The 21378-nt window shown below is 37.7% G+C and overlaps 1 protein-coding gene across 1 annotated transcript in view; it reads left to right on the top strand.

The window, feature by feature from the left end:
* The window catches only part of HIF1A (hypoxia inducible factor 1 subunit alpha), a 49115-nt gene that overhangs the window by 7739 nt on the left and 19998 nt on the right, over positions 1-21378 (top strand). Inside the window, exons 2-6 of the mRNA XM_054716008.1 lie at positions 11102-11292; positions 11945-12090; positions 12175-12259; positions 16438-16550; positions 17153-17355. Of these exons, the coding sequence (XP_054571983.1) occupies positions 11102-11292; positions 11945-12090; positions 12175-12259; positions 16438-16550; positions 17153-17355 (738 nt within the window). The remainder of the gene's footprint in view (positions 1-11101; positions 11293-11944; positions 12091-12174; positions 12260-16437; positions 16551-17152; positions 17356-21378) is intronic.

The raw sequence follows: 21378 nt of genomic DNA, 5'->3' as shown, positions 1-21378 counted from the left end.
AGTACTTGGGATCAGTACTGGCATTGTAATGAATTGGCTATAGGTTTTTGTTGCAAATCACTTGAATTCATATCCTATAGCGTTTTCTACCAAGCATAGTCATTCAGTGCCCTTGCTTTGCCTTTTGGGAAGCTTAAGTCTCTTCTACCATGGATGATTAGGGTTTTCATTTCAGTTCCTTAAGAAAGAGGTAGTAATGACTAATGTTTAAAAGATTAGGCTCTAGAGATTGGCTGCGTAGTTTGCCATATACTAACTGATTTTGCACCAGTTGCTTTTTCCTCTTTCTACATCTCACTTTCTTCATTTGTAAATTACAGTAAGAATAATTGCCTTATAAGCATTGTCATGAGGATAAAAGAGACATTAACCCATATGAAACAGAATATTTCTTGGCACAAAGTAAGGGCTTAATTAGGAACTGTTATTACATTCATATTATTGTAATTATTAAGTTGTTTTCAGAAGAGTTTCACTTCCTTGAAATCTCTAGATATTGCTCAGTCAGACTCATTCAAGCCTTCTTTGGGACAATCTGACAAAGGCTGATGTAGTCCCTTTGGTTCAAACTATTGTGAACTTATAATAATGTGGTAGAATAGTTAGTACTGCTTTTCCTCCATGTTGATACTTTTTCCCATGAATATCTGGTCTTTGCAAATTAAATGAAGGGGTTATTTGTTTTGGTTTTTTGTTTTTGTATATACATGTTATCCTAAAATAATCATTTTTCCATATTGTAATAGTAAAGGAAATATATTCTCAAGGTTGTTTAATTGGCTGTCAAAGGTTGGGAAATTAAGAAAGCCTACTTTTCTTTTGGTATCAATTCATTAAATGTCTTTTATTTAACCTGTTAGCAGAAAAGAGTTGGAAATTGCTTGCCTTTGCAGAGAATGTAGCTAAAATGTTTAAATATGTCAAACCAATAGTCAAAGCATTCACTGTGAATGGAAGAAGGGGTATTTCTTGGATAATGTAAATAAGGTAATTTATTTCAATGGTACAAAATTTTTGTTTCAACCCTTGACCACTACTCTAGCACCTAACCACTCTAATCTATAACAGATTGTTGTACATTCATTTATTTTGTGCATCTAACTTGTCAAGCAAAGCATTGAATTGTTGATGGCTCAGGCCACAGTTGAATATTCAGTTTTGAGTGTTGACTGATTCATCTATAACATGTACCTTTTTTAAAAAAAGAATATGCTTTTTCTTCTTAGATGGACAACAAAATAAGTTTTAAAATTCTGATTGAGTTTACCTTTAACACTGCTTTAACTCTGTTTAGCAAAGCCCTGCCATGTTGTAATTCCCACTTACTAATCGCTGAATCTGTCTTCCATATAACATCCTTTTGAAATATCTGAAGGTAGTTATCATGTCTCTTCTGTTCCTAAGTAAAAGCAATTTACTTTAATTTTAAAATTTAATAATTATATATATGATTTGTGGAACAGCATGGGTTATATTAAATACTAGAGGCCCGGTGTATGAAAATTTGTGCACGGGGGGCGGGGGGGGGATGTCCCTCAGCCCGGCCTGCCCCCTCTCACAGTCCGGGAGCCCTCAGGGGATGTCCTACTGCAGGCTTACCTAAGCCACAGTCTGGCCTCCCTCTGCAGGAGGCAACCAGCCCAATCAGGGGAAGGTGCCACCCCCATCACCCCACTTCTGCTGCCACTGCCGGCCTTTGCTTCTTAGCGCTGGCCCTGCCCACTGGTGGGTGGGGGGCGATCTGGGGCCAGGCTGGCTGGGGGAGGGGCTGTGAGAGATTGAGGCACAGCAGGTCACACCCTGTCCAGCCTCTGCGGAGGCACGGCACCCGGACGGACGGGGCTCACGCCGCTGCCTCTGTGGCTGCCTCTGCGGAAGGGGTGGCACTGGGCTCAGGACTGCACAGCCCCCTCTCCAGCTGCCTCTGCAAAAGGGGCGGCGGCGCTGGACCAGTCCGTGCTGCCGCCTCTCCCGCATCGCCACCTCTCCCATGCCGCTGGCCCTCAGCCCTCGCAGCCACCATGGCTGCTGGCCCTTGACCCTCACAGCCGCTGCGGCTTTGTCCGGAAGACGTCTGGTCTATCCAGTCTAATTAGCATATTATCCTTTTATTAGTATAGACTGGAGGCCCGGTGCACAAAATTTGTACATGGGGGGGGGGGGCGTCCCTCAGCCTGGCCTGCACCCTCTCCAATTCAGAACCCCTTGGGGGATGTCCGTCTGCCAGTTTAGACCCAATCCCTCTCAGAATCTGTGACCGCTGGCTCCTAACCGCTCACCTGCCTGCCTGATGTTCCTAACTGCTCCCCTGCCTGCCTGATTGCCCCTAACCGCCTCTGCCTCGGCCCCTGCCACCATAGCTTTGTCCTGAAGGATGTCTGGAAGACGTCAGGTCTAATTAGCATATTACCCTTTTATTAGTATACTAGTAGATGTGGACTTCAGTCTCAGGTGGACTCTGAGAGCTGCCACTTACTAACGGTGCTACTTAACCCCTTTTTATAGACAAGTAAGCAGGATCAGAGGGGTTTTTGGGGAAATTTATTTGGTAGCCTTGGATAGGATGAATTAGTATAGAAAACCAAGCCATTTGCTTTAGAACTTTTCCTTTGTCATTGTTTCCAGAATCTTTATCATGCTCAGGGTTTTAAACTAAATAGGAACAACATTCTGGGTATGATTTCTATGTGTTTACCTTTATTCTGATACATGTGAATTTTTTTGTTATATAAATACATGATTATTAAAATTTATATATCTTCTCTTATATTAAGTAATTAAAGACACATTCTTCTCAATACACAAATACACACATTAAGTTTAGTGCCACTGACTTCTTAAGTTCCAGTCTCAGGTCTGTTACTGTCAGAAACTATATAATAAGGGAAATGGAAAGAAAAACATTTACCAGCTGAGAGAGGGAGGTAATGGAAAGAAAGAAGAGTGGTAGAGTAGGTGATATGATTTTGGGAAAGCAATTAATACAGCTGTTATTCAAAGGTTACTTTGTAAAAATTATTTCAAAGAATTGAGAAAACCATTCCACAGTACCACATTTTTCATTTGGTCATCTATGAAGCCTGATCATGATCTAATATTTTTGAAGCCAAGTTATTAGATTTTATTAAGTACACACTTTATTACTGGCCTGTCCTTAAATTGTACCTTTAGCTTCTTATTCCCAGCAATTGTACCTTGCTCTGTGTGGTATTGCCCAAACCACTCCACTCAGTGTTCTTCCTGACAAACATAATTGTCATATTATGCATATGTAGTTACAGCTAAAAATAAATTTTTCTTATTTTCTCAGAATTTGCTAGTTAACCTGTTAAATCTCTGCTATAAGACCTGCTAATGGTTCTCAAACCTGTGTTGCTTAAGAATCACCTGGGTGTTTAGTTAATATGAGGAATCCCAGGTACCAACCTTCAGAGATTCTGATTTGGTAATCCAGGAATCTAAATTTTACAAGTGCCAATAGACGAAACATACACCTTGAACAGATAAGAGTGCTCCTCAGAATCACCTGTGAAACTGTGTTTTTAAACAGACATGCCAAGCCTACAATTTGAATTTCCAAGGTTGGGGTCTAGCATGTATATATCTGGGGACTAAAAATTCTGTTGGTGGAAGGGAGAGAGGGAGTGAGGGAGAGAAACAGATGAACATCCATACGAATGAGAGAGAGACAGAGACAGAGACATTGATTGGTTGCCTTCCACATGTGCCCCAACCTGGATCTGGGCCAGGGATAGAAACTGCAATGAAGGTACTGCCCTTTACCAGGGAAACCAAAAAAACCTTTGGTGCAAGGGCCTATGCCAGTGGTCGGCAAACCGCGGCTCGCAAGCCACATGTGGTTCTTTGGCCCCTTGAGTGTGGATCTTCCACAAAATACCACGTGCGGGCGCGCACGTACAGCGCGATTGAAACTTCATGGCCCATGCGCAGAAGTTGGTTTTCGGCTCTCAAAAGAAATTTCAGTTGTTGTACTGTTGATATTTGGCTCTGTTGACTAATGAGTTTGCCGATCACTGGCCTATGCTCTAACCATTTAATACACTGGCCAGAACCAAAAGCATTTTTTTTAAAAAGCTGATTTCAGAGAGGTAGGGAGAGGGAGAGAGAGATAGAAACATCAATAATGAGAGAGAATCATTGATCGGTTGCCTCCTGCATGCTCCTTACTGGGGATCGAGCCTGCAACTCTGGCATGTGCCCTTGACAGGAATCGAACCCGGGACCCGTCAGTCTGCAGGTCAATGCTCTATCCATTGAGCCAAAGTGGCTAGGGCAAGCATATTTTTTAAAATAAATAGAACATAAACATACATTAATATAAATAGTTATAAGTCTATTAGCTAATTAATGTATAAATAGATGTGACAAAGATTTCATTTTCAGAATATACCCTCTAATTTAAAATAGTGATTCTTTTTCCCTATTTATTTTACTGCAACATTAGAATATCAAGTATTTAAGCATTTTTGTGAGGTTATTGGAAGGTGAATGATCCATCTTTTCTCTAATTGTGGGTATTTAAGAGATATTTCCATGCTAGTAAGATAATGATCACCTAAAGCAAGAAATTTAAGTTGCTTTCAAAATAAAATAACTATATATATGTTCTGAATATTTTCCTTTAGAAACAAACCATTTCACCCGTATTTTTGGAATTTCAAATTATGAAATGTTGAATTTTCAAAACCTGAAAATTAGATTAGAAGCAAAGTTGAAAATATTAAATTATACTGCTTACTCGTTCTTAATTTTCCTCTTCTTGGAAAATAAGTTTAAAAGTTAGTTTATACTAAAAGTGTTTCTGATTTTTCTAACAAATGCAGGTACATTGATGGTGTCAGTTTATTAGTGAATTTTAAAGTACAAAATCTATAATTCTGTCATCTTGAAAATCTGTTGCTAATATTTTGTAAACTTTGCTAACATATATCATTGTATCTTTCTGGTTTTATCTGCATTTATAGATGATATGTCCATATGTATGTGTGTATACATATGTACACATTTATTTCTCTATGTACTAGTATACATGCATTACATACCCGTACAGAGAAATGGATTCATGCTCAAATTTCATTGTATAACTTGATCTTTTTACATAGTACTATATTACAGTAACATCTACTGTAAGCACAGATTAATTTTTGTAGACGTTTCCTTGTCTCCTAAAATATTACGTTACTTTATTTTATAAAAAGATTATTGCTGTAACTAATGTTTTGTCAGTTAGGGATTAACCCTGGCAACTACTATTGAATGAAGGCAAGAAACAAAAAGGTAACTAGAATATATGCTCCATGAGGGTAGCAACTTGATCTCTTTTGTTTATTGAACTATGCCCCATGCTGAGAACAGGGTTTGGCTCATAGGAGATGATTAAGAAATATTTATTGACTAAATGAATGACATTCTCTAACATGATTATACTAAAATTTCATTTTTAAGTTTATTGATAATGATTAGAACTCAAGACATCTTTCTGGAGAAAATAATTATGAATAATAGTTAGATGTCCTAAAAATGTAATTTATATTTAATTTGAAGTGTCAGATTTTTGCTATTTTTTTCACTAAGTATGGATTTTTTAAAAGTAAACATCTGTTTGAAGTGTTCTGGTTTTGTAGCAATTATCAGATGGAACGTATAACAACTAATAAATATAAAAATATAAAATACTTGTCTAAGAGTAACCAGGCTTGGAGAAAAAGCCACTAGGATTAGAAATCAACTTAAAGAAACTTTCATGTCTTAATGATGAAAATTCCAACACTTTCTTGAAAAAGACTGTAGAAAACAAAATGAGTCAACTCTTGTGTTTCCAGCTGGGCTAGAAAGACATTTATAAAAGTGATAAAGGTGTTGATTGTAAATTGGTTAACAACATTAACTACCACTGATGTATTGTCCTGACCACATACTAGTAAGCTTAGGACAAAACAATAAAAGACATTGTAGGTCGTAGTGATGAAGAAAATAATCTTTAAACCTTGAACCTCTTTTCAGCAAATTTGTATCCTACATTCTCAGCTCTCTTCTCCCTGTGCCTCTAAATCTCTTCTCTCGAAAGATCACTTACTCTCCTTGGTGATATTTGTGCTGTTCACTTTATGCTGCTTGGTTGATATTTCCCCCCCACTTACATCTAATCAGAATCTCTGTATTTGTAAGTGCTTATCCAGATAATCACAGTAAATCCAAATAGTATGCCTTATTCATAGTTCTGACATTATTATGCTGTTTAATTAAGATTGTAATCTGTAGGATCACAGGAGCACTGATAAAGCACAAATTCAGGGATCCCAAAAAGAATATTCAAAGGACAGTCAACCTTCCATGAACTGAAGTCAAGGTCAAATAGCAGATTTGAGCCAGTACTAAAGCCAAGTAAAACTTAACACACATCCCTACTAATAGTACAAAGATAAATAAGTCTGTTTCCTGTCTTCAAGAAGCTTTTAAGGATTGTTGAGGAAGTTAAAATACAGCAAAATAACCAAAGTGGTCAGATCTAGGAGAGAGGAGCAGTTTTAGAAGACAGAACAGAAACAAAGGGATGCTAGAGTTAAAAATGGAAAGTTTCTCACATAAACTTACCAGGTCACATATTCAAGAGTACTCCAGGCAGAGAGAGTGGGGTGAGTGAACCAGAAGGAATAGAATACAGTAGGTCCTCGGGTTACGTCAGAGATCCGTTCCTATGGCATGACGTAATGCGATTTTCGCCCTAAATCGGAACCCACCTACATAAGCACCTACGTCACTCACATGGAGCACATACACAGCAGTAATGAAGTGAAACAGTAAAAAAAAATAAAATAAAAGATAACAATTCCTGACCTTTACTTGTGGTAAATAAATAATAAAAAACATAAAGCACATGTACATACATCGAGATGACGGAACTTTTTTTTATATAAATAAATGAGATGACAACGAAACGATGTTCTTCGAGTCCAGCGTAACCCGAGGACTGTCTATATTATGCTTTTGATTTAACTGCAGTGTGTCTGAAGAACGTGGGAAATGATGAGGGTGAAGAGATGGGCAGGGAGCTAGATAAGGATGGGTTTTGTTGGAAATAATTATACTTTGCCCTGTGTACATCTGATGGAATTGTAAGGACATAATATCAGGTTTCTTATTTTGGAAGGATCATTGTGATAGTAATTTGAGGGAGAAATTAAGGTGAAGTAAGGGAAGGATGAGTTCAGTCAGTGGTTCCCAAATTTCACTGTGTATCTGCACCTTTGGAGTTTTTAAAAATCCAGATTTGTGGGCCCTGCTTCATATCTACTGAATCAGAATTTACAAAGATAGAGCCCAGAAGTTTGAAATGTTGTTTAATGTCCCTTAAGTGATTATCATGCAACTAGACCTGCATTTGGGGATATAGCTATTTCAGTAGACTTAAGTGGGAGGCTGTTTAAACCTTATCAGGGCTGTTTTGCTTATCAATATAGTCCTAGTACCCAACACAGTCCATGGTACTTGATAGATGCTCAATAAATACTTATCGAATGACTGTGTCTTGAGTGGAGGAGGTTATTCTGAGTTTCAGGAAGGCTACTTCCCCTCTTGTGTTTTGGTTCTCTAGAGTTATGATCATTAAATTAGCTAATACATGAAAGCACTTAACACAGTGCCTGGTGCATAGTAAGTGCTCAATAAATGTTAGAAGGGGAAAATTCTCTTCATCTTTTCTCTCCTGATACTTTGTGTGATTTAGGTATCTTGGCAATTGCTTATGCCTAGCCAGATATCTTGAAGTGAGTATTCAGATTGCTTTTATTGTAGGGATCCAGATATTGAGCAAATACAACACCAACATTAGTGAGCTAAGATGTTCAAATAGTTTCTCTGTACAAATTAAAAATAAAGTATATTGGGAATATATGAGGTAATGTGCTCTGATTCTCTCCCCTTTGTGGTTGGCAGTACCAGTTAAAGGTTGCCTTGCTTTGAAGAAATGGTGGACAGTGAAGCAGAGAGCATTGCCATTGTAGATGCCTTTCAATTAGGATTTTGGATTACGAGCAGACTCCAGGAAAGAGCCTGGCCATGAGTCCCTCCAAATAGCTTAGGGTCAAGTCCTAAATTTAAAGCCAACCCCTGTACCTCCTTTATGTCTTTGGAGATGTGAAGAAAACACATTTTGAACTTTATAATAATGACTTAAGAATACTTATCTTGGTAATTAGAATAAGTTTCTGAGAGGCAGCATAGACTATTGTTAATAGCATAGTTTTTAGAGCCAGATGGCTTGTATTTGATTATAGGCTCTACCATTTATTAACTCTCTAATCTATTTAACCAGGTTCCTATTTATAACATGGTTATGATAATAATGATTAAATAAGTTCGTAGATGAAAAATATTTAGAATACCTCTGTGTAATATTATGTACCATGTAGAAATGTTTGAATTTAAAGCTGGAGGCTAAAATGCCAACTAAGGAACATGAAAATTTTCCTTTGGCATGAGACTTAAGAAGTACACGCAGTTAAAGCAATGAGATAACAATTTTCACCTATCAGCTTGGCAAAAATTAAAAAAATATAAAGGGTCCATAATATATATTACTGTAGAGTGCTTGGGGAAATGGATACACATGTTCATGGACTGGCAGAAACAAAAATGGGTATAAACCTTTTTGTAAAGGAATATTTAAATGCCACATCCTTTAGATCATGGAATTTCACTTCACAATGTCTGTCCTGAAGAAATACTGGTACAAAAGGGCAGTGCAGATGCTGAAACTCATAAGAACTTTGGAAGCTTTAAGCTTAGAAATGTTTTAAGAGCTCCCATAGTCACATATGAAGAACATCAGATAAATTTTATTAAATTTTTATTACAGGTCTCCTAATTATTTTATGTCTAGATTGATTATATAATTGAGGACATACTGATTTTCATTACCTTCATCTAATTTAGGTTTGTCAACCCTTGAAGTATCATGTTACTTATTTCAATTAGGGTTACTTTCCAAAATTTGGCACATGTTCAAATTCTTATCCTTACAGTCTTCACTAGCTTAAAATATTGTCTTTTAAATGCTTTATCCAAGCTCACATTTCTAATGGCTTTGTCTTATAAATTTAGTTGCCACATCTTGAGCAATCATAATCTTCAAAGTTCTGGACAGTACAAGTATTTCTAAAGGTATGGAGATAATCCATCACCATGTATGGTTAGCTTGATCAGACACAGTTAATGAAAAAGATTTAAATTTTCCACAGAGTTTTGTTTGGGTAGTCATTTTGGTAACTTAGATTTGGTTGAGTATTAAAAGAAAGGGCTACTAAGTCTGAAAGTTGCTGATAAAATTCGGATCATCTAGTAATTGTGGCATTTGAACTAATATTCATGTTTATCATGAGATCATTGATTGGCACTCTTTTTGGTGGTTTTACTTGAACCAGATAGGATTCTGTTTTCCTCTGCCATCGCTGCCTCTCAGCTTGCCAATTTAAGAGGGGAAAGCAATGAGGGAAACAGTATCCCAGATGCTAGGGGACAGACACACTGGATCTCTCCTCCATTCCCCCCCTCCCGCCCCCAGAACTCTAGTATATGTATAAAATATATTTTTAATACTTTTATTATTGTACACTTTATTTTTAAGTTCAAATTTAAAACATTTTCTTTAAGTCAATGAGGACAATGAGGCAGTTTTAAGGCACATAAATAATGTTTCGTGTTATTAACATTGTTACATTTTCATAGCCTCGTTGTCTACTTTAGTTTTTTAATTTAAATTGTATAGCATTGAGAAAATCCGGGTTCACATAGGTAAGTAGTTATAAGTAGTAATAGTTTTTAATAGCTCACCTTAAATCTAAAAATATTCAAGTAAAATTGATCTGGATGCTTGAATTGAAATTTTTATATCAAAGTTCAGTTCTAACAACAGTAAATGTTGATATTCCTTATTAAAGTATAAAAGTCAGAGAAGCATATGAACCTGAATAAGTTCTAAAAACTATTTTATCACTGTTGTCACAATACAACTTGTTATTCACATGTTATTACAACACCTGGGTTCAAATCCCATCCGCTACATACTGGCTATTTTTAAACAGCTGCATCCCCATTTCATCATCTGATAATATTTAACCAATTTATAGGTTTTTAGAGAGAACTAAGCACCTTGTAGAGGGCAGTGTTTGGCCCATTGTAGGTTTTAATAGCTAGCTATTAAAGAAGTTAAGGACAGAACCCAGTTTAGCTTTGTTGCTATGCAGTTAAGCAGAGAAACTCGACTCTGCATGATCTGATTTATGAAAATCTTTTTTACTGACTTTATTCTTGGAAGAGTTTCCCAAAGATACCTTATTAACACCTTTGTTAATCTTTATTAATACATTCCTTTAAATTCTTAGTATTGTGCCACATCTTTGTTTTTCATAACCCCACATTTAGTTAGTACCTGTTGTGCTAGTCATAGATAAGGGGCTGTTAAGGGAGTAAGCAACCTGAAAACAGTAGTTTATTATAGCTGCTAATATAAATTCCTATAGCTTATAGTCACTACTGCTCATATGGTAAAAGGGAGGGTGGGAGAGTATTGGAGTCAAAAGAAAACTTTAGTCAAAAATGTATTTGTAGCTATTACTGTTCTGTTTAAAAACACCTGCTTTCAAGTTACTATGCACAACTTCCATTTCTCTAGACTTAATCATGAATTCTCTATGAGACTTTTTGAATGGCTATGAAGGTACAGCCTTCATATACAGACTGTTTTTCAGATTTGGGCTAAAACAAAAACATCCTCTTCAATTTGACATGCCAGAGAGGAAACACCTGTTTCAGACAGGTTTAAAGCTTCATCTTGGACTTCTTGTTGAGAGTTTTTATGTCTGCAGTAATCCAAAAATTTCTATAACTCTCTATCCAAAAAATTCTATAGCTCTCTATTAAAAATACTTTCATGTAGTAGAAAAATCTCTATATAATTTAATTACATAGCATCTTCTAATCCTTCTATGGTAAGCAGGATGTAAATTTTTATTCAAGCAAAGGCAAACTAACAAATTTTCTGTCTCTTTTCTCCCCCATCCCATTCCTTTTTGTCACATAGGATAAGTTCTGAACGTCGAAAAGAAAAGTCTAGAGATGCAGCCAGATCTCGGCGAAGTAAAGAGTCTGAAGTTTTTTATGAGCTTGCTCATCAGTTGCCACTTCCCCATAACGTGAGTTCGCATCTTGATAAGGCTTCTGTTATGAGGCTTACCATCAGTTATCTGCGTGTGAGGAAACTTCTGGATGCCGGTGAGTTGTTTTATTAGGGCATACTAGGCCTAAAAATTAGAAATTAAAAGTAATTAGAAATTATATTTAGAGGATAGTCATATTCTCCATTCTTCCTTAATATGATTGCCTTTTTATTACATGCTTTTAAAGCTTCAGGCCTTTTGCCCCTCTTTATTTCCTGCCCCACCTACCTACCTATTTCCTCCCCAGTCTCCCCTCACTGAAGTATACGTTTACTTATTTGAGAGAGATCTATATGAAAGAGAAACATCAGGCACGTGCCCCAACCAGGAATCGAACCCTCAACCTTCTGGTGTATGGGACAACGCTCCCAACAAACTGATCCTCCTGGCCAGGGCCCTACCTACCTATTTTTTATTAACATGACCATTCTTTCTCTTTTCAGTTTGCCTTGCCTTGCTGTATTACTTTAAATAATCATTAAAAGTAGCTGACAAATCTAATTTTAGTCTTCCTGTTCTCTGACCTTGACTGTTCTGTGTTAAAAGGAGAGTGATGGGGGGTGAGGGGGAGAGAGAAAGAATTTAATATGCAGAAAAAAATATATGTTGTGTATCTTAAATAAGTGGAGAAAACTTTATTGAAACATCTAAGTATTCATTTAAGTATAACTTTTAAATTATTTTCCTTTTGTTTGTGCTCTTTTTAGGTGACTTGGATATTGAAGATGAAATGAAGGCGCAAATGAATTGCTTTTATTTGAAAGCCCTGGATGGTTTTGTTATGGTTCTCACAGATGATGGTGATATGATTTACATTTCTGATAATGTGAACAAATACATGGGGTTGACTCAGGTAAAATACCCTTATATTAAGAGACCTTCTTTATATATTTATGATTTTATGATGTAGATCTAATTTTTTAAAATGTGTTTACAGTTTGAACTAACTGGACACAGTGTGTTTGATTTTACTCATCCGTGTGACCATGAGGAAATGAGAGAAATGCTTACACACAGAAATGGTGAGAAGAAAAGTCTATTGTTTGATATAATGTGACAGGTGGTTTTACCTGATCAAATACTGTTACTAATTTTTAGATTTTGTTATTGTACTATCTAAGGCAAAACATCATTTCATGTTAATTAAATGTTACTCTATTCTTGGTTAAATCCATTCTATTTTTAAAGAATTTCATTAAAGTATATAAAAATGTTTTTAAAGCCCACCTAATTCCATAAATATATAGCTATAAGAATAGATAAAATAAAATGGAAAAATAAATAAAGATCAGGACCAAGGAAGTTATAAATTAAAATACAACTTTAAGACAAGAAGAAGTCAATACAAATGGCACATTATAGAATTTTACTAGACAATAAACTAAAGTTGAGGTGCCAGTTTGGATTTAAGCTTTCTAAAGGCTCAAGAAAAAGAAAAGAGGAGGTTCACCGGACTTTAAAGAACGTGATACTTGCTTATTTGACCTTTCATGAAGTTCACAATAACTTGAGAATATCCAATTAATTATAAAGTATTACATTATGGATGCCCCCACATTATCAACAACAAAAAAGACCTGCTAACACCTCTAACTCTTAAGAATGAATTGTTAAAAATAACCAAATGTTCTAAGATTTTGGGAAAGTTCCTCTTTTCCCCCTGAAATTCAAAACATGAATTATTTATTTCTGGAATTTTCCATTTACTATTTTTGGACCCGAGGTTGACTGTGGGTAAATGAAACCGAATAAAGCAAAACGCCAGATAAAGAGGTGACTGCTGTACTCTACAGCCTATCAGGAATCTGCACTTAAAAACTTAACAAGTAAAGAAAGTCTTTCATACCCGTGCCCTCTTAAATAGAGTATCCTGATCATAATTTGTAAATTTCATTGTATCTTTCATGACTGAAAGTTATAATGAAAATTTGTCATTATGCTCTGTAGTTGTTTTTTGCAGCTCTAATTTAAGTGTATAAGTTCGTTTGCTTTCTGTATTAAAATTATAGTGCTTTTGAATAGTTTTTTTAATGGTTTCTTTTTCATCTTATCTCATTTATGATAATAGTTAACCTCTATTCAGAGATTACGCTGTGCCAGGACACTGTTCTCTGAATTTATGTGCTTTCTAACTCCTTTATTCCTCACAACAGTCCTGTGAAGATACTGTTGTTATTTGTTGTTTTACTGAGGAAATTGGGGCACGGAGTTATTGACTAGTTTGCCCACGATTACTGGGTGGGTAAATGGTAGAGCATGGCTTAAATTCGGGTGGACTGGCTCTAGAGTTCACACTTTAGAGCTCTTTTCATATTTAGCAACTCTCACTACCTTCTGCCATTTGCCAAGGTACCTTGTCAGCAGGAGCCCTCTCCTGTTTTTGAATTTCATACTGTGTGTTTACTGTGAACTTGGAAAGCAAATGTATATTTTTTAGAATTCTGTATAAAGGAGGAGTAAATAAATTCTGAGCAAAGACCTAAGTAGATTGTCAATTAGTTTAGTATATGAGTTCAGGCGATTAGACTTGAGGATTTCTATTGGCAGCTCAGTGCTTCCATTAGACTAGACCAGTGGTCGGCAAACTCATTAGTCAACAGAGCCAAATATCAACAGTACAACGATTGAAATTTCTTTTGAGAGCCGAAAACCAACTCCTGCGCATGGGCCACGAAGTTTCAATCGCACTGTACGTGCACGCCCGCACATGGTATTTTGTGGAAGAGCCACACACAAGGGGCCAAAGAGCCGCATGTGGCTCTCGAACCGTGGTTTGCCGACCACTGGACTAGACTATAAGTGGATGGATATTAGGAAGTCTTGTTTTGATTTGGTAATGTGTTATTCTAAATCAGATATAGTCTGCTTAATATAGTTTAAATATATGTTTTTAACCAAGCACATAAACATTTTTAAAAATAATTCCTATTGCAGTTAATGAATTTTTGATGTTTCATTGAGAAACAAAAATGCAGATTTTCACTTTTAGAAAAGAGGGGCTGCTATAGTGCATCACATTTTAATGATACACTGAGAGCTGTTATTGGTGTATTTACACAATGTAGTCCTATTCTGTTTTTATTATTATTATTACTGATTTTGGGGAGAGAGAGGAAGAGAGAAACATCGATTTGTTGTTCCACGTATGTATGCATTCATTGGTTGATTCTTGTATGTGCCCTGACCAGGGATAGAACCCACAACCATGGCATATCAGGACAGTGCTGTAACCAACTGAGCTCCTAGCCAGGGCTAATCCTATTATTCTTTGTTAAAAAGATTCTTTAGATTTCATAAGATATTATAAAATACGATTTATTTTTAGAAGGCTGAAAATTTATTTCTTGAGAAATGTTTCTTCCATTAGGAAAATGCTAGTACTTTTCTACTAACTTGGTATTTAAATTTATCTTCATGTCCTAATTCAACGGCTTTGGGTTTCAAAGGTCAATCCAATTTAAGCTTAGATTATGAAGGACTGAAAATACCCCAAAGAGTTTACATGTGGATCATTGCTGCCACCATCAGTTCCCCCCCCCATACACACCCACACACATGCCCTTATACCATAATTAACTCCAGTATGGTGTGGGGCATCTTTTTAAAATCCATTCTCAAACACTTCTAAGGAGGGCAAATTAAGTCCTTATTTAAGTAAAACCAAATAACTTGTGTTAGCACCAAGACTGCCCCAACTTGCCTAGTTCCCTTATTATAAGTCTGAGCTATAACTCTTCTTTCTCAAGAGTCTTAACATTTCTGGCTAACTCGGCCAAAATTTAAATTTAACTTGTTTCTTTTCCACTTGACACTTTTCTTTCAATATACTAGCCTTAAAAATCTTCAAATCTTAAAATTTCTCTGTTGCCTTATTTCTATTAATTTTTAAGTTTTTATAGGTTCTACCTTTTTATTTATCTTTTGTCATCCTTTTTACTTCTGCTACTGTTCAGTTCCTTATTGCCATCATGTATTCTGATTCTTATACAGCCTATATGTTGCTGCTAAATTAATGTTATTTAAGTTCCTGGTTGTGTTTCCCACCTCAGAATTTTTTAGAAACTCCATGTTGTATATTTAAGGCTGAATTCATTGTAGCCCTCCATAGCTACAGCTCTAACCTTCTCTTCTAATTTTGTCTCATTACTCTTTATATTGTGGCCAAACTGAACTTTCTAGTACTGGTCCCCAAATTTGCTGTTTTTCCCCACCTATGTGCTTTTCCTTCTCTTCCTTCTATCTGGAATAATACCCTTCAACTCATCTCTACTTATCGAAATGCTAATGTTTCTTTCTAAGAAGAGCTTCCTGATTTCCCCTGGACTAGAAGTTACCTTCTAAGCTCTCTCTATACTTCTTTAAAGCGTTCTTATAAGTCTTGGGCACTTAACTCTGCATTGTATTGTTATCATTAACTTCCCCACATCTAAATGTTTAACTTCTTAGGACAGGCAGTGTGTCTTACTCATCTTTGTATTGCCTGCAATATCTAGTCCAGTTCCTGAATAATAAATACTCAATCAGACTGATCAATGAAGATAAGAAATCAAGTTGCTATTTGAGTGTTGTAATCTCATTTTTTAGTTATATGAGGTTTGGAATATGAGTAAATAGACCTGAATTTATTTAATTCCAATTTAGCTTTGAAAAGTCATTTACTTTTTCCCCCCTCGTAACAAGATAGAAATAGTTTCCTGCCTGCTTCATAGGAAGATTTAAGGAAAAATCAGATATATAAAAATCTTTATTTGCTATTGAAGAAATTTTCTATTTTAGAAGTTCTGTAAATAATGGAGTACTTATTATAAATTGAACTAACATATTTAGTAAATGTTTGGAAGAGTTTGCTGAAGTTCCTTTTTTGGGGGTTTGCTTATACACTGATAGCATAGTTTGCGGACAAATTCATACCATATTTATATTACTTTGCAATTTGACCAACATTACTGGCTTGAATGTGAAGTGATTACTATTACTCAACTATGGATTCTTCTACCAACTCAGGGAATCACTGCTGTTACAAACCCAGTACTGACTCAGGGTGTTAGGTTGCTGGATGTGTTGGAGTGGGCAAAGCGAGTGTGACTGTTTTTGTTCACGCTGGGATGTTTAATTGGGCAGCTCCCAGGTGTGCTACTCTTACTGTAACAAATTTGCATATTTAATTAAGTTTTTAAATTTTATTTCCTGCTTTCCTTAGGCCTTGTGAAAAAGGGTAAAGAGCAAAATACACAGCGAAGCTTTTTTCTCAGAATGAAGTGTACCCTAACTAGCCGGGGGAGAACTATGAACATCAAGTCTGCAACATGGAAGGTAAGTAAAAATGGTTTGTGAGTGGTGATGCACTTGATTTATAGAGAACTTCATGCATCTTGACATTGCTAGTATTAAGTAGCTTTAGCACTGAGAGGGAAAACTTAGATTTATTCCTTGGCATTTGCAGATTTAACATACAAATAGTATATTAATTTACCAGTTTGAGGCATAATGTGAATTGACACTGTCTTACTGAGCTAACTTAGTCAGTTGGCTTTGCCAACCATCCAGAGTTTGAATCTTTTAGAGCTTAATTTTTAATTCATTGTTGTATCATTTGTTTTGCTCAGTGTTAAAACAGTCATTATAGCAAGAACTAACCATCACACAGCTATGATGACCAGCTGAATGAAAAATCAGCCCAGATTTGTTGTATGAAGGAGATTTTTAAAAAGAGTAATTAATCTGTGATGCCTGAGGTGTAGGCCAGGGGTGGTGTAGGGAAAACATTTATTGATTTTCAGAAATATAGTTTACCTACTAATGACAGTAAATTTTTACCAATACTTACTTGCCATATCAGACTCAACTACTTATTGCTGTATTTTTTTTTTCTAGCATTGTATATTTTTAAAAAACTGCTTTTTCTTCATGCACAGGTACTTCACTGCACAGGACATATTCATGTGTACGATACCAACGGTAACCAATCTCAGTGTGGGTATAAGAAACCACCCATGACGTGCTTGGTGCTGATTTGTGAACCCATTCCTCATCCATCAAATATTGAAATTCCATTAGATAGCAAGACTTTTCTCAGTCGACACAGTCTGGATATGAAATTTTCTTATTGTGATGAAAGGTAAGTGAGATATAAAATATAATTTGAAAATTTTCATTAGTCCACAACTTTTAAAAAACTATTTACTTTTTATAGTAAAGACTCCCACTAAGCTGAATACTATGATACATCCTAGAACTCAGAAATACTAACTTTGTAGATTATTTCAGCCACATTGAATACTTATTTTGTACTATGAATACTCTACCACATGCTTTTCAGAAATTATTAAGATGAGGTTTTTTTTTCCTTTAGGGACTCATTAATTTATAGAGGAAATAAATATATTTAAAAAATACACAATATATAATTTGAGGAAGGATTGATTATTTTTGATTATGGAGTAGAAAGAAAAGTCTTTGGTCATCTCCTCAACCTGTGGATTTTTCATGAGCAGCTTAATCCCTGCCCACGGTTTTTATTGCCATTTCCAAATTTATATTCCTAAATATTTCTATTTAATTACCAATTTGATTTTTTTTCTGGATAGATCCTCTACCATATTGTAAACTACACTACCACTGCCCCAAATAATAACTTCAAAAACTGGCTTTCTTCCTATAATACCTATCATGGTTAAATATACCACTATAGGCACATAGCTCCAGCAAAAATTTGGAAGTCATCCTTTTCTTTTACCCTCTTTATACTTAACTAGAGGCCCGGTGCACAAATTCGTGCATGGGTGGGGTCCCTCTGCCTGGCTGGCGATCGGGGCTGATTGGGACTGGCGGGCAGTGAGGGGTGGCGGTGGGAGGGGGAGGAGGGACCACGGGAGGCTGGCCGGCCATGGGAGGTTGGCTGTGGGAGCACACTGACCACCAGGGGGGCAGCTCCTGCATTAAGCATCTGCCCCCTGGTGGTCAGTGTGTTGTCATAGTGACCTGTCGACCAGTTGTTCAGTCCACCGGTCATAACAGTCACTTAGGCTTTTATATATATAGACTAGTGGCCCAGTGCATGAAATTTGTGCACATTAAAAGGGAATTAATTAGAGGAAATATTTTAATATTGCTATTCATGTCCCCAGGCCTGGTGCTGGGCTGGGAGGCAGCCTCACATCCCAGGCCAACACAAGTCCCCACCCACCAACGCTGCAAGTCCCCATCCCCCACTGCACCCCTGCCTGCCTCGCACGCAGCCTCCTGCTGTTCAGTGCTTACGGTATCATGGCATGATGACCATTTGCATATTAGTCTTTTATTATGATGATGATATCTGGCCCAATTTTTTGATTATTATGTGTGATAAATTCCTGGAAATGTAATCACCCAGCCCAGGAGTCTGAATATTTGCTACATCCTGTCAAACTGTCTCCAGAAATGCTGTCCCCTGTACTCCGGAGCAGTGCTATCAGGTGTCTGTTTCATCACATCCTCTCCAATACTGAATATTGTGATTTTTTTAAAAGTTCCAGGTATCTTTCCTTTGCAATTACTTGATTACCTTTGAAGTTAACTTTTCTCATGTATATTAGTTAGTTTATTTCTTCTTTAGTTCAAGTCTTTGCTCAGACATATTCTTCTTTGAGTAATCCTATTCCTTTGAGTTCACGGGAAGCAATAGCAGCTTCCATAGAGGAAGGTGGGGGGCTTGAGGGGAAGAGTGGTGCTGGACCAGAGGTGGTTGGCAATGGCTCCTGTTAAAGGTTAGATTGGAGGTGACGGGGTTAAGGGAGGCGTTAGGTTCTGAGACTGAAATGTTAGGGTGAAGGTACGCAGTCAAAGGTCACCATTTGGGAGGTTGGGCCCCTGGGGTCTGGTGGGGACGATGAGGGTCAGACCCGGGTTTGGTGAGGGATGCAGGAGGGGAGTGGTCTAGCTGGGAAGGCCTGTGGGTCTGGGCGGCTCCCCAGATTCAGGTGCCCAGCACTCGCCGCCAGTGCCGGGGCCACCGCACTGTCCAGGCCCCGCGACAGCCAGACGGACCTGCAGCTTCAGCTCTGGCCGCGCTGCAGGGGCTGTGGGAGGTCGCATGGCCCCCAAGCCTGTACCTCCTTGCCTCTGAGCTGGGTGCGCGCCCCTCTTCAGGGAAACTGCCTGAGTAGCCCCTCTAGGTGACATGACCTTGTGATGCCATCAGCGGAGCGCGCCACACAGCGATGCTGCGTGGGCTGGGGGAGACTTTACGGGAGGAGGTCCTCTGTCCTCTAACCCCGCCACCGCAGGCCCGGAGCCCTCATCCCTGTGCACGTGGTCATCTGCTAACCGGCACCCAGAGGCTGGGGTGGGGGCAGGGGGTTCCCACAGAGTTGGAAACCACTCGTCTCAAGGTTCCCACGGTCTCAGAGTTACCACATGACTACATGGCCTCAGTGTTATGCCACTACTTTCTGATGCCAGTTTTGCACCTTAAACTCTTAAATTAACCACAAGAACAGCTTTCTTCTTTGCCCTCCCGGGACTCAGAGTTCTGCTGCATATGCTCCTTTCAAAGGGCAGTTTCTAGTTCTTGGCCATGTGTGGTGTTGCTGACTTTTCATTCTCGGTTTGCACGTGGGGCATCCTGAATTCTGTGAGGATGGTGACTGTTCTACAGCAAGCCTGTGAGCGAATAAATATGATCCCCATTTTACATCTACTCTCAGACTGTAGTAACATTTCCCCAAGTGGGACTGGATCCTTTAAACCAATTCCCACGCTCCACTACACTGAATAAGAATGAGGATCTGAGCTCACCTTTCACATGAAGAGCCAATGAGGCAGCCTCATGTCCCCAGCCGGGTGCCAGGCTGGGAGGCAGCCTCATGTCCCGGCGGCGCAAGTCCCCACCCCTTCCCCGCCCACCAGCTCCTGCTGCATGTGCAGCCTGTAGAATGCTTGTTACTGTGGCGGAATAACAACAATTTGCATATTACTTCTTTATTATATAGAAGATTGGTCTCTAAATCTTATAGGTATACTCTCTCCTTATATCTCTTAATCCATTCCCTCCTTTCCACTCTTGTTCCATTGAATTTTTTAGTTCATTACCACCTTTGGCTTGACTGTTGCCATAGTCTGTTAAGCTGTCTTTCTACCAACAGACTTGTGCTTGTGCCCTTTTACTCTCTCATCCAGGTTTCTAAAAAGTGGGCTTCCTAATGCAAAAATTGGATTATGTCATTCTCTTGTTGAAAATACCTCAATTGCTTTCTTTCGTCTTCACACAGACAAATTTGTTTATAAAAATATTAGAGGAGGGCAGGAGGGTTTTATTTATTAAAAGAAGACAAGCATTAAGAAAAATAGACCTACACAATAAAATCTAAACTCCTCAACATGCCAAGCAAGGATATTTATGATCTGCCTCTGCCCACTTCTCCAGATTAATCAGTTGGAGGGTGAACCCCTTCTGGTGTGTCTCCTAACACCTATAGCCAGAGTGCTTCCCATGTTTCCGTATATCTCTGTCATAGCATTTATCCTACTGTTGTGATTATTTGCCTGCTTGTCCCACTTTTTTTACTAGAAAATTCTATGGCTAACGGCATAGATTCTGTAGCCAGACTACTAAGTCCTGACTTTGCTGCCTTTTTTGGAAATGATCTTGGACTCATTAGTTCATTTTTTTCAACTTTAGTAACACCTACTTTATTTAGGTCATCGTGAAGATTATATGAGAAAGCCAATTTTAAGCATTTAGCCATAATGTAGATAAGAATGCCTCACCCCATTGGACAAGGAAATGTTAAGAGTGCTGGCTTTGGAATCACATAATCCCAGATTCAGTCCTGGCCTGCAGCTCTGGTACTTACAGTGTAGCCTTGGTCTTAGAACTGAACTGTTCTAAATCTCATTTCTTATCTAAAATGAGGGTGATATTTCAAAAGGCTGTTGCTAGGATCAAAAGAGTTTGTTGAGTGCTTAACGAATTCTGGTGTCAACTTTAAGAAAAATGAAGATAGAGCTAAGAAGTATTTTATGGCATTTATTGGCAGTATTCATGTGAATGTATGATAGAACAGAAATGCCCTCCTTTTTGAGAAATTATTTTTTCTTTTTTGAACTTAGTAACAAAGTGTTAGGGTAGGCTGGGAAAAAGGAAAGTGATGAAACTAGAAAG

Source organism: Eptesicus fuscus, chromosome 5 (assembly GCF_027574615.1).
Source record: "Eptesicus fuscus isolate TK198812 chromosome 5, DD_ASM_mEF_20220401, whole genome shotgun sequence".
NCBI classification, from domain to species: domain Eukaryota; kingdom Metazoa; phylum Chordata; class Mammalia; order Chiroptera; family Vespertilionidae; genus Eptesicus; species Eptesicus fuscus.
Note: the sequence above shows the minus strand (reverse complement) of the source record. Positions and strands in the feature narration are given on the sequence as shown.